The sequence below is a fragment of the Episyrphus balteatus genome, chromosome 4, assembly GCF_945859705.1.
Source record: "Episyrphus balteatus chromosome 4, idEpiBalt1.1, whole genome shotgun sequence".
In the NCBI taxonomy this organism is placed as follows: domain Eukaryota; kingdom Metazoa; phylum Arthropoda; class Insecta; order Diptera; family Syrphidae; genus Episyrphus; species Episyrphus balteatus.
Genome location: NC_079137.1, coordinates 82,509,788 through 82,521,920, shown reverse-complemented (window position 1 = coordinate 82,521,920; position 12,133 = coordinate 82,509,788). Strand labels below are relative to the sequence as shown.

The 12,133-nt window shown below is 33.8% G+C and overlaps 1 protein-coding gene and 1 pseudogene across 1 annotated transcript; both read right to left on the bottom strand.

Moving 5' to 3' along the window:
* Positions 1-11: 11 nt before the first annotated feature.
* LOC129919767 (transcription initiation factor TFIID subunit 6) lies at positions 12-3,588 on the bottom strand. The gene is made up of 7 exons (XM_056000801.1): positions 2,731-3,588; positions 1,136-1,305; positions 791-1,066; positions 535-729; positions 360-469; positions 242-291; positions 12-177 (listed from the first exon to the last, which is right to left on the bottom strand). Exons 1-7 carry the CDS (start codon positions 3,586-3,588, stop codon positions 94-96), a joined length of 1,743 nt encoding a protein of 580 aa, XP_055856776.1. The 3' UTR covers positions 12-93.
* A 4,059-nt stretch (positions 3,589-7,647) lies between these two features.
* On the bottom strand, positions 7,648-12,013 carry LOC129919395 (cytoplasmic dynein 1 intermediate chain-like; annotated as a pseudogene).
* Positions 12,014-12,133: the final 120 nt, after the last annotated feature.

Genomic DNA, 12,133 nt, shown 5'->3' with positions numbered 1-12,133 from the left:
CACGCATGACATTTATTTAATAAAATTATTATTTATTTTAATTCATATCAGATTTATGCAATTTTTGTTTTATGTTATTTTTCAATGAGCAAGCTACTCCAAATGTGATAAGTCATCTATGTCTGGGATTTGTCTCTCTTCAGCATCAATTATAACCGAACTAGGATCTACAGACGTCTAGAAATAGATTTCTTGTCAGTATTATTTAGCTCAGTTTTTTTTTTTTGTGCAACAAACTTACCCTTAGTCCTACAGGAGTTGTATTTCCATTTTGTTGAACTTGCAATAGACCTAAAATAAAAAAATATGAATAAGATCAAAATAGATTTTTGTTTAATTTCAAGAGCAGATGTGTGTACCCGATTGAGGTGTAGATGGACGTTGTTGTTGGGGAAGGATTACAAACTTTTGTGTCTGGCCAATCTGCACTTGAGATACTGTTCTAAGTGGAGGAATATTCGTGTTTGGTCTAAAGCATAAAAAGTATTCGCAAAGAAATTAAAAATATATTTTATTTAGTGAAAATGAATTTACATATTAGATGAAGGTGGACGCGGTGTAGCAGTGACTTGTGGCCTTCCCATTGTCGATGCTGTCTGTGCAGCTGAGGTTATTGGTGCACTTGATATAGAATTGCCCATGTTGCAGGGTACACTTGCTGATATTGGAGCATTTCGTGCTTTAATGACAGCTTGGTGCAGAGTTGGACCCAAGAAGCCGAATTCAGTCCTTTTAATTTCAATATAAATTTATTAATGAAAGGAATTTAATTGTTTTTTATATTTCATACTTATATTCGTCAAGTGCATCAGGTGGATTACGCATAGCTTTTAAAACTGGAGCACAACATTTTTGAAGCATTGCTCTTATGTGTCCGGCTGCTATTTTGTCTGTGTTGCTAAGTGAAGTGCCTTGCAAATGCACTTCGATGCGTTCGGACACAAATTTAAGCCTCGGCACAATGAAAACCTTAATAACTTCACCACCTAGTTCAGATAGGCCAGCAATAGCACCGTATAGTGAAGATAGATGGGTTTTATCATTTTGCAGAGCTTTACTGAATATCCTGGAATTTTAATTAAAAATTATTAATTTGTTTAATGAACATAAATAAGAGTAAACAAATTGTTCATACCTTGTTACTCGTGTCTGTAAATTATTAGTGGATGTATTGAAATTTTTACAAATTTGAGCCATCAGTCTGGCGGCAAAGTCCCGCAGAGCCCAATGGTTATCCAATTCGGGACGCATACAGAGTTGTTTCGATACAATACAAGTTGAAACTGAAGGAATCAATTCGTGGAGCTAAAATGAATAGAAAAAGGTTTATGATGATATTTGATATATAAGCCGTGTTTTTTCTATAACACAGTAGTTACTCATTTTTAAATTCAAGCGGAAACCAAAAACCACTTTTGAGGGAAAAAAAACAATATACTCCAACGCTCCGATTTTTCGAGATTTACTAGACTTTTCCACACAGAAATAGTTTACCTAAACTAACCGGATTGGAAAGTTTAAAATTGAAATTGTATTTATTTTAGAGTTGCGAACACATTTTTGAACCACCACTTGCATTAATAAGGTTTATAAAAAAAAAAAACAATAAACTGGTCCAAGGTGAATTTATCTAAAAATGAATTCTTTTTTATGAATCAAATTGACTTTAATTTAAGACTTTATTATTTTTTATTTAAAAAAATTTGCTGAAATGTAAGGATTTTTTATTTCAAATCTACTCCGGAAATATGGTATGTGCTTTACTTTTTTTTAAAGCTCCAAAATTTCATAAACGAGGTTGGAACCCTGTTTGTGAGTGTGTATTGCTTTCTCTGTAGGTACATACTCGTATGAACAACAAAATAATACCAACTGCACGAGAGTAATTTTTAAAAATGTTCATTTTTGTCCAAAATAGTTTACTTGTAGATTGTAAGAGCTGCCTCTGTTCATGTAGGGGAAGAACCGAAATGGAGACCAAGTTTTTGTTTAGTAAATTTTTTTTTTGTTATTTAACTGTTTTGATAAAAACTAAAACTGAATAATACGTATGCAAAGTTTAATCAAATTCGTTAAAGCGGTTTTCTAGAAAATTGCTATAACCTAGTAACGACGTTGGGAAGGAGTCGACATGAGGCATTTAAAAAAACGGAAATGCTACATGTCCATTATAAGTATTTTTGAAAAACGCAGTTATGTTGGTACTACGTACAGATACATAGAAAAAAAAAAAACAAAAACTAACTTCTAAATTACGAAAAAATCATCCGTATCAAATTTCATCTGTCTACCCGTTTAGACTTTGCTACTTGTACAGTTGGACGCATAAGTCTACGGGCGTCATGGCCAAACACTTTTCTGGATATCTCTATCATCAAAATGTTAGTTTTGATTAAACTCGATTTTTTTTATATGAAACCTAAAATTTCGACTTAGATTGATTGAAAATAGACCAAGCATCTAAAGAATTTGTTTGAGTAAGAGGGAATTTTGACTTAGAGGGAGTTCGTCTTAGAGGATGGTTTTTGTATGGAAAATTCAGAGGGAATGCAAAAATTTGGCGAAAAAGTTCTAGTTAGAGAGAAATTCGATTTAAAGGGAGTCGGCTGTATTTTGTTTCTGTTTTGCAAAAACATAAATAAAAATATAATAAATACATAAAATAAAAAAAAATGAGTAGTTACTGAGTTGAAGAAAAAACCTGGCTATAGTTTAAGATTTTTGCCATACATATTTTTCCAAATAAAGAGAAGGATTGTCCAACAGAGCCTTTACCATTCTCATCAAATAAATGAGAAGCGCTAAATTATTTTGAACTACATTGACTTTGACACCCTCCGCAATAAATGTACACATTCGAGGTAACATTTCATGCAAACCTGGATCGGAGGCCAAACTTTGCAGAGCTTCGCCTCTCCTAGGTTCATCAGCTCCCACACAAGCTTCTGTGATTTCTTTATAATAAAGCTGTTGCTCAACAGACAACTCGTGCGTTGCCAATTGTTTGACATGAACTGTTTCGACATTCTTTAATTTGTGAATCTTGCCAGTAGCTGGCTTTCCAGCAGTATCTTTTGTTACACCCTGCTCTAGCTTTACAACTGGATTCACAGAATCTAGAGCTTGTGAATCCTTTGATAAAGGTGGTGGATTTTCTGGGATAGTAGGTTGGATACCATCAACACACAACCAATGCGAACGTAGAGTTATGTCTAAGGGAATTTTAGGTGGTCCAGCTTGAACAATTTCATTTAGATCCATTTCTTTGTCTTCGACAAAATGCAATTCCCTGCCACCACCCGATGCAAAACGGAATGGTATAAAGTCGTTGGAAGTGAAGCCATATTGTGGTTCAATGTTGCGTACTTTGATTGCATTGTCAATGTCGCCAAGGCTCAGTTTTTCACGTTTGGAGTGGTGCATGAATTTGGCAGCGTCTTGGACGATTTTCTTGATTTTGAAGGAAACATCATCGGCAAGTTCTTTGGCTGCATCGTCGGGTAGGAAGCCGACACCGATGCTTTCGGCAATAACTTTAATAGATTCAGCAGATAATGTTGTGCCGTATAACATATTAGAAGCACTCATTTGGAATGATTTTTTTAAATTTAATTAGATTTTTTTTACTTTGAGTAAACACAAAAATGTAATTTTTATCAAATAAAAATAAAAACGCATAACAAAAAAAACTCAAATTTTTGACATTTGTAAATAGAACTGCCAGGTTTAAATATTAACCACAGATAGTAATTTAAAGAATAGAGACTTTGTCCAAATAATGCTTTATTGCAGTTGCGATAAAGTCGCGTTCATCTGTCAAATCGTAAGCACGGGTCATTTTTTAATCATGCCTATTACCCAAGACGCAGTGAATCACTCCCCGGGAATCTATCCGATCCACGACCGCATCAAATTTCAATCCGTGAACTCCCCGGGATAAACTGTATTACCAATCCACGAAACCACCCTAAACTGCTTACCAACATATTTGTCAAATGCCATTCTATCACTTCCGCACCGTCCGGTTCAGTAATAGGAAATCTGATGAAAGTGGCTCTCATTCCCGTCGCAGTGCTTCTGCGTCTTCGGTAATAGGCACCAAGAGTTAAGCCTGGTACGCTGCTCGCGCTAAATTTTAGCTTCCATACAAATTAAGCCTGGTACGCTGCTCGCGCTAAATTTTAGCTCCCATACAAATTATCGAAAATTTTTAGCCGAGATAAAATGGATCCCATACAAGTTATCGATAACTTGTATGGGAATTTTATCTCAGCTAAAATTTAGCGCGAGCAGCGTACCAGGCTTTATCGAAAATTTTTAGCCGAGATAAAATGGATCCCATACAAGTTATCGATATCTTGTATGTGAATTTTATCTCAGCTAAAATTTAGCGCGAGCAGCGTACCACCCAACTAGCACAACAGCTTCTATAAATTGAGATCTCGCAGGAACTGCTTTTTATACAGCTTGTATTGAGCTTGCTTCAGAATTTAATTGCTTATAGAAGTTCGAACTTGTTTAACAACTTCTAATAAGTTGTTTAAATACTTTTAAAGAAACTTAAACGAAAAAAGCTTATTTTCGGAAAAGCCTACTTAATGAATTTATAGAAGCTTTACAGAAATTACCAAGTTTAGTATTTGATTTTTGGTTTTGATATTGAATAATCTAGTTGGGACACTTTTTAGTATTGACATTGAATTATTTGGCTCGGACATTTTTTGTTTTGACATTTCTGCTATTTGAACTGATTAAGTTTTTGACTTCATTAATGAATATAATAGGATGGCTGAGTGGCGGACTGCCACCAAGCAGATACGAAGTTCGATTCCTGGGTGTGGTAAAAAAATTATATACTTTTAAAATTAATTACTAGATATACTAAAAACAAATGGAATAATATATATAATTTCAGATCAAAAGATAAAATTCATGATTTAAAATCAAATAAAAACCAGTTAAAAAGAATTTTTTTTTGTTTTTGTAGTTGTTTTTTTTTTTTTTTTTAAACTTCGATAAGACATGTATTAAAGAGCTATACAAGCTCTTCCGAAGCTATCTGTCAAATCTCAAAGCTCCTATAAAGCTTTTGTAAAGCTTCATTTAAACTTCTTATAGAGAGTCAAACTTGTATAACGTTCTCCTTTTTCCATGCCCCACAACCTTACAAAAGCTTAAAAGAAGCTGAAATGTAGCTTTTGTAATACCTTAATCGAAGCTGAAATGTTAGTTGGGCAGGCTTTAAGGCTTAAGCCTGGTACGCTGCTCGCGCTAAATTTTAGCTCCCATACAAATTATCGAAAATTTTTAGCTGAGATAAAATGGATCCCATACAAGTTATCGATAACTTGTATGGGAATTTTATCTCAGCTAAATTTTAGCGCGAGCAGCGTACCAGGCTTTAACTACATACACCACTTTTTGAAAAAGTACAAAAGTGAAAATATTTTTTTTCTGGCTAGCGCAATTATTTTGTAAAAAATAGCATACAAATTGTTTTTTAGTCCAAAAAATAAGCTTTCTGCATCATTTGTTTTAATTTTCCGGTGCGAAAAGCCTGGTACGCTGCTCGCGCTAAATTTTAGCTCCCATACAAATTATCGAACATTTTTAGCCGAGATAAAATGGGTCCCATACAAGTTATCGATAACTTGTATGGGAATTTTATCTCAGCTAAAATTTAGCGCGAGCAGCGTACCAGGCTTCAGATAAAAATTTTCGATAATTTGTATGGGAGCTAAAATTTAGCGCGAGCAGCGTACCAGGCTTTAGCCTTTAAAGCCAGGCTTAAACTACTGAGGTTTGGTTTGCAGGGTACTCATTTGGATCTCTGATAGATAAAGCCTGGTACGCTGCTCGCGCTAAATTTTAGCTCCCATACAAACTATCGAAAATTTTTAGCCGAGATAAAATGGATCCCATACAAATTGTCGATAACTTGTATGGGAATTTTATCTCAGCTAAAATTTAGCGCGAGCAGCGTACCAGGCTTAAACAAAAAATAAAACACTATTTAGGTAAATCCTGGTACGCTGCTCGCGCTAAATTTTAGCTGAGATAAAATTCCCATACAAGTTATCGATAACTTGTATGGGATCCATTTTATCTCGGCTAAAATTTAGCGCGAGCAGCGTACCAGGCTTTAGCCTGGTACGCTGCTCGCGCTAAATTTTAGCTGAGATAAAATTCCCATACAAGTTATCGATAACTTGTATAGGATCCATTTTATCTCGGCTAAAATTTTTCGATAATTTGTATGGTAGCTAAAATTTAGCGCGAGCAGCGTACCAGGCTTTTATCGATAACTTATATGGGAATTTTATCTTGGCTAAAATTTAGCGCGAGCAGCGTACCAGGCTTAAAAAGATAAATTTTCAACTGTCAAAATTTAGACTGCTCGTATTTAGCTGTGGAAATTGGAATACATTTTTGGATTGGCTAAATAATTTGTATAAGCTGCAACATAAAACAATTACTAGTGTTAAAAACTTTTATAAATTTTTAGAATATACCATGGCCATATGAAAATTTTTGTTTGCATCCAACATGGATGTAATGGCCTCTTCCCACTTCAGAGTTAAAATAAAAAAAAAAACAAAAGCAACATTTTTTACAGACAGCTGCCAAAGTATATGTACAGTGGTGCCAAATATTTGCATGGATTTCAAAAATCCCGATGTCGTTTTTTTGCACAAAATCTATATAGATAAACAAAAAAACACACCTAATAATAGGTGTGTTTTTTTGTTTATCTATATAGATTTTGTGCAAAAAAACGACATCGAGATTTTTGAAATCAAAACAATTTACGTGTTAAATACAACAAAAACTTTATCTGTATAGATTTTTGAAAAATCCAGATAATAGGTGTGTTTTTTTGTTTATCTATATAGATTTTGTGCAAAAAAACGACATCGAGATTTTTGAAATCGAAACAATTTACGTGTTAAATACAACAAAAACTTTATCTGTATAGATTTTTCAAAAATCCAGATAATTATCCAGATTTTACTTTCTCTCGATAGAAAACAGTGCTGCCAAGGTACATTACAGGTATTAAATGTCAGATTCCATTGCATGACAGCTGCAGTTGACACATAATATGACAAAAAATATAATATTTAAAATTGAATTCAATTAGGAATAGCAAACAACACAAATCAATGTAAGTACAAGCATATTTTTTGAAAAAAAGATGAAAATTGTACCATACAATTTGTTTTGTTTTAATTTGATTAATAATTTTAGGATTCACGTTTTTTGCAAGAGTGCGATATCTTCCGCAAAATTAAAGAAAAAAACCTGAAACCAGATGGAAAGTAAAACAATTTATTCTTACAATGAGCTAGCATAATTTATCTTTTTTTCTAGGAATTATTTCACAAAAAAAGAATCCTGTGTATTGTGCGCTTGTGTCTTAATCGTGTCGATACCTTCAACCCTCACAGCCAAATGTAGTGTAAAATGCTCTTGAAATGCCCGCTCGTTTGCGAAAACGTTTATTCTTTGACGATAAACATGGATAAATGATAACAAAGCTCTTGTTGTTAATCATTTGCCTCAATAGAATGCCCACCACAAAAACAGTCTCATAACTTTTTAAAAATATACACGTCATGTATGTGCGCTGCGAAGAAAAGCCGAAAAATATTCCCCCAGGAAATACTTTTCATCCCAAACAGCAGACAGCAATAAGCAAGACAATCCTAACATCGCATTATGCAGCTCATTCAACACCCATATCTTTCAGCTCCCTTAAATTGCCCTCACTTTATGTAAATGATATCAGGACCAAGACCCGTTGATGAAAAGCCATCTTAGAAGAAGATCACTTCACTGCCTGTGCAAATGATGGTATCGACGTTTATAAACTTGGACCACATGTGCATGTAAAGTGTGGAAACAATGGCATCTTGAAAGTTGATGTGGAAGAAATATTTGAAAGAACGTTATAGTAAATGTTTCAGAGCATCATTTAGGTCCCCAATTTTGGTTGCGGGTAATTTTTTTTTATTGATTCTCCTTTTTTGGTTCGATATATTCCTTATTCCTTCTTCATCAGATGAACTCTGCCTGCATTGATGTCGTCCTGTTTCTGTAGGACATGTCTTCTACAAAAGGCTCTAAAGACCCCATCGGGATCCCGAGAAAATGATATCTGCATGAATCTTCTTCGCAATTACTTTCCCCTCCTAAACAGCTATGCAGCGGAAGGAATTAAACCGAACTCAACCAACCCTACAACTGGACATCCGGGTCTGAACACCTCGAGGACAACCTAGACAGCAGACTTTTTAAATAAAGTTTATCCATGTATTATATTTGTTTATATTTTATAACTTTGTCATTATTTAACGTTAGGCCCTCTTTGTGCCAACAAAATTTTGTATCTATCAATGTATCTTAGAAATAAGTTATTTTAAGTCAATTGTAAATAGGAAGTTCAATAAATCAAAATTAAATTGCAATTAAACAAAAAACTTATTTGCAAGCTAGCATTCTTGGTCCAGCTGTGGGAGGCCTCACAAAGGCGGGATATTACTGAAATAAGAATCGTGGTTGATAAGTTTCAATTATTACAACAATTTTTATTTGTATAGTTTTGAATTCTCTTTTCATACATTTTTCTTTAATTTAACCACATAAATTCACTGCCCAACACACAAAAATTTTCCCGACCGTTGTTTATCATGTCTTACTAAATGGAGGGTGCTGATTCCGAAAACAACATTTTTAGTTTTTTTCTAGCATTTTAAATTATTCATACATAAAAACCCATACTAATTTTTTTTTGTATATTTTTATTTTGTATTAAATATAGCTATGCATATACATATAACCACACAAAAAAAACACTAACCCATATACATCACATACAATTTGTACAGTAATGGAAGTTTTCTAAAGCAAATTCTGCTCATCGACGAAAGAATTTGTTGGAAGCATTGTTACGATAACTTGCGACCGATGCTGAGGGCACTTCGGTATCCTGATTTAAATTCCATATATCAAGGCGACCACTGCCGTCGACAGAAGTGAACAAGGCGGGATGAATTGGAGACCATGCAACATCCATAACATTATCTTAATTATCTTCAAATGAATATAATGGTTTAGTGTCCTACAAGTAAATACAAAAAATGTTATACATATTGGTCGTTATAGTAGATATTAAATTTCACCTTAAGACTACATAACTTAATTGTCCAATCATTGGACGATGTAGGGAACAAATCTTCAAAATCTGGTGTAGATTGATTTGGATGAGTTGATATTCCCGTCACTGGACCCAAATGCTTCTCATAGACTTCAGGCACACCCGAACGTATTCCATGTCGATAAGCTTGAGTAAAAACAATTTATTTATAAGCAAATGGAAAATCACAACAAACTTTTACCAGAATAAACGTTACCATTGTTAATCTCATTCGACGGAAAGGACATGCAACTGATAGCAATTGGCTTCGATTGCCGTTGCTGCAATTTCACTGTATCTTGCGGCATCGACAACATATCCAAACTCCATGAGCAAAGCTTGCCATCGGATGAGATGGATATCACATTGTGTGCATTCTGTGTGCCAACCATTTGCAAAACAATACACTGGATGCGTATGTGTAGTTGCACTTAGAGGTGTCCTCTGGATGGGTGTCCGCTTTTGCACTCGATTATCCCATAATACAATCTGATCGGAATACGTTCCACCGAGTATAAGATTTTGATTGAATCTAGCAAAGCATGCTGACATATGGACATATCTGACAATGGAATACATCTTCGGGTGTTTGTTTTTTATATTTTGTGTTCCAGACCATTACAACACCATCTGGTTCATTGGGACTCTCCTATAAAAATTTATTTAGTGGGTTTTAGATAAAATCGTAGAAAAAAATACAAATGCAAACCTCATTATTGTGATATAAAGCAACAACCAGTTCAGGAAAATGTGTTGACTAATCCATTTAAGTCATGCATCGATTCTTAGACCATCGGTCTTCGTAGAAATCTCGATTCAATGACAACCTGGCACGTGTCCTCTCATCCTTTGACTCTTCATTATCACCACCTTCAATGTAGTCTGTGTAGATGTCGACATTCTCAGATATAGCCCTTTCGATGACACGTCTAGCGCGTAGAACAAACCTCTGAAAGTCTTCCGACAAGATGATCATCTGTTTTTGTTCTTCCGATAGTTCCTTAACTGAAAGCACAAATGTTAAATTGATGTAAAGACAGGAGAGAAAAAATTCACTTACTCTATTTTTCTCTTCATATTCTTTTTTGTGTTCAAGTGGTGTTATGGCTGATGCAACTTCCTTCACAGTGGGCAAACCATGTGGTATACTTCCTGGTGGTAGTTTGGAATGGAAACCATGGTCGATGTGTGGCAGCGATCTGTCTTCGTCATCTTGGGCATCCTAGTTAAGCACTGTTATGGTATAAAACTAACACAGCTAGAGGAACATGACAATCGACAAAACAGGAACAATTCTACGATTTTTGTTTGTTTGTTTTTTTCTCTCATTTTGTTAAGAGATTTGTTTTATTAAATTTTAATTTTTTAAATAAAAAAGCAAAAGCAAACTTTTTGACAGACAGCTATCAAAGTTCATGTTCAGTGCTGCCAAACTTTTGCACGGATTTAAAAAAATCTCGATGTCGTTTTTTTGCACAAAATCCATATAGATAAACAAAAAAACACACCTAATTATCCAGATTTTACTTTCTCTCAATAAAAACAGTAGTGCCAAGGTAGTTTAATTGTTGTGTTCATATAGAAATATCTGAAAATATTAACAAAAAAAAAAAAAAGCGGAGAAAACGAGGTTTGAAAAAAACTCTCATAGAAAAAAATAATCAAAAATTTGTTTGACATGGTTGCATTGAAATGTTAATATCTCGAGATATACGCAATGCACTTTTCAGATAAAAGTCTTAAATGGATCCTGATAAGATTGTTGAACAGATATGTATATAAAATTACCAAAGTTTTTTCGAAAAATTAGAAATAAAAATAAAAAAGTTTTCACATTTGATTTTAAGAAAATCGAAAAAAAATTCAATATGGCTACCTTCAAACGATTATAACACAAGAACGACGCAACTAATGTTAATGGTCATGGTCTTAAAATGTAGCTAAGAATATACAGATCATTTTTGGTTTTTTGTGAAAAAAAATTTTTTTTTGAATCCAACATGGATGCCATGGCCATATGAAAATTTTTGTTTGCATCCAACATGGATGTAATGGCCTTCCCACTTCGGAGTTAAAAAAAAAAAAAACAAAAGCAACATTTTTGACAGACAGCTGCCAAAGTATATGTACAGTGGTGCCAAATGTTTGCATGGATTTCAAAAATCTCGATGTCGTTTTTTTGCACAAAATCTATATAGATAAACAAAACAACAGCTAATATAATTTCAGATTAAAAGATAAAATTCATGATTTAAAATCAAATAAAAACCATTTAAAAAAGAATTATTTTTTGTTTTTGTAGTAGTTTTTTTTTATTTCGATAAGACATGTATTAAAGAGCTATACAAGCTCTTCCGAAGCTATCTGTCAAATCTCAAAGCTTCTGTAGAGCTTCGGTAAAGCTTCGTTTAAACTTCTTATAGAGGGTCAAACTTGTATAATGTTCTCCTTTTTCCATGCCCAACAACCTTACTAAAGTTTAAAAGAAGCTAAAATGTAGCTTTTGTAATACTTTAACCGAAGCTGAAATGTTAGTTGGGATAGATACTTCCAACACGCGTAATTTTCAGTTATTGATTATTAAAGCCTGGTACGCTGCTCGAGCTAAAATTTAGCCAAGATAAAATTCCCATACAAGTTATCGATAATTTGTATGGAACTCATTTTAGCTCGGCTAAAATTTTTCGATAATTTGTATGGGAGCTAAAATTTAGCGCGAGCAGCGTACCAGGCTTAAAAAAAAACATAAATTCTTCTGTCAAAATGTATATCATCTGAAGATAAAAATTTAACCAGTTCCCAGAGTACAGGATCCATTTTTAACAGTTGAAAATGTATCTTTTCACCTCAAAAATTTATCTTCGGCTAAATAATTAACCCAATTCACACACGACCTAAATTATTTTAAATTATCCAAAAAACTCTTCACCTGAATGT

Coding starts and splice junctions, on each gene's coding strand:
- LOC129919767 (XM_056000801.1), bottom strand. CDS start 3,588: ATGAGTGCTTCTAATATGTTATACGGCACAACATTATCTGCTGAATCT. Junction 1,306..2,730: donor CTCTTTATTTGGAAAAATAT/GTATGGCAAAAA, acceptor TATTCATTTTAG/CTCCACGAATTGATTCCTTC. Junction 178..241: donor CAACTCCTGTAGGACTAAGG/GTAAGTTTGTTG, acceptor ATCTATTTCTAG/ACGTCTGTAGATCCTAGTTC.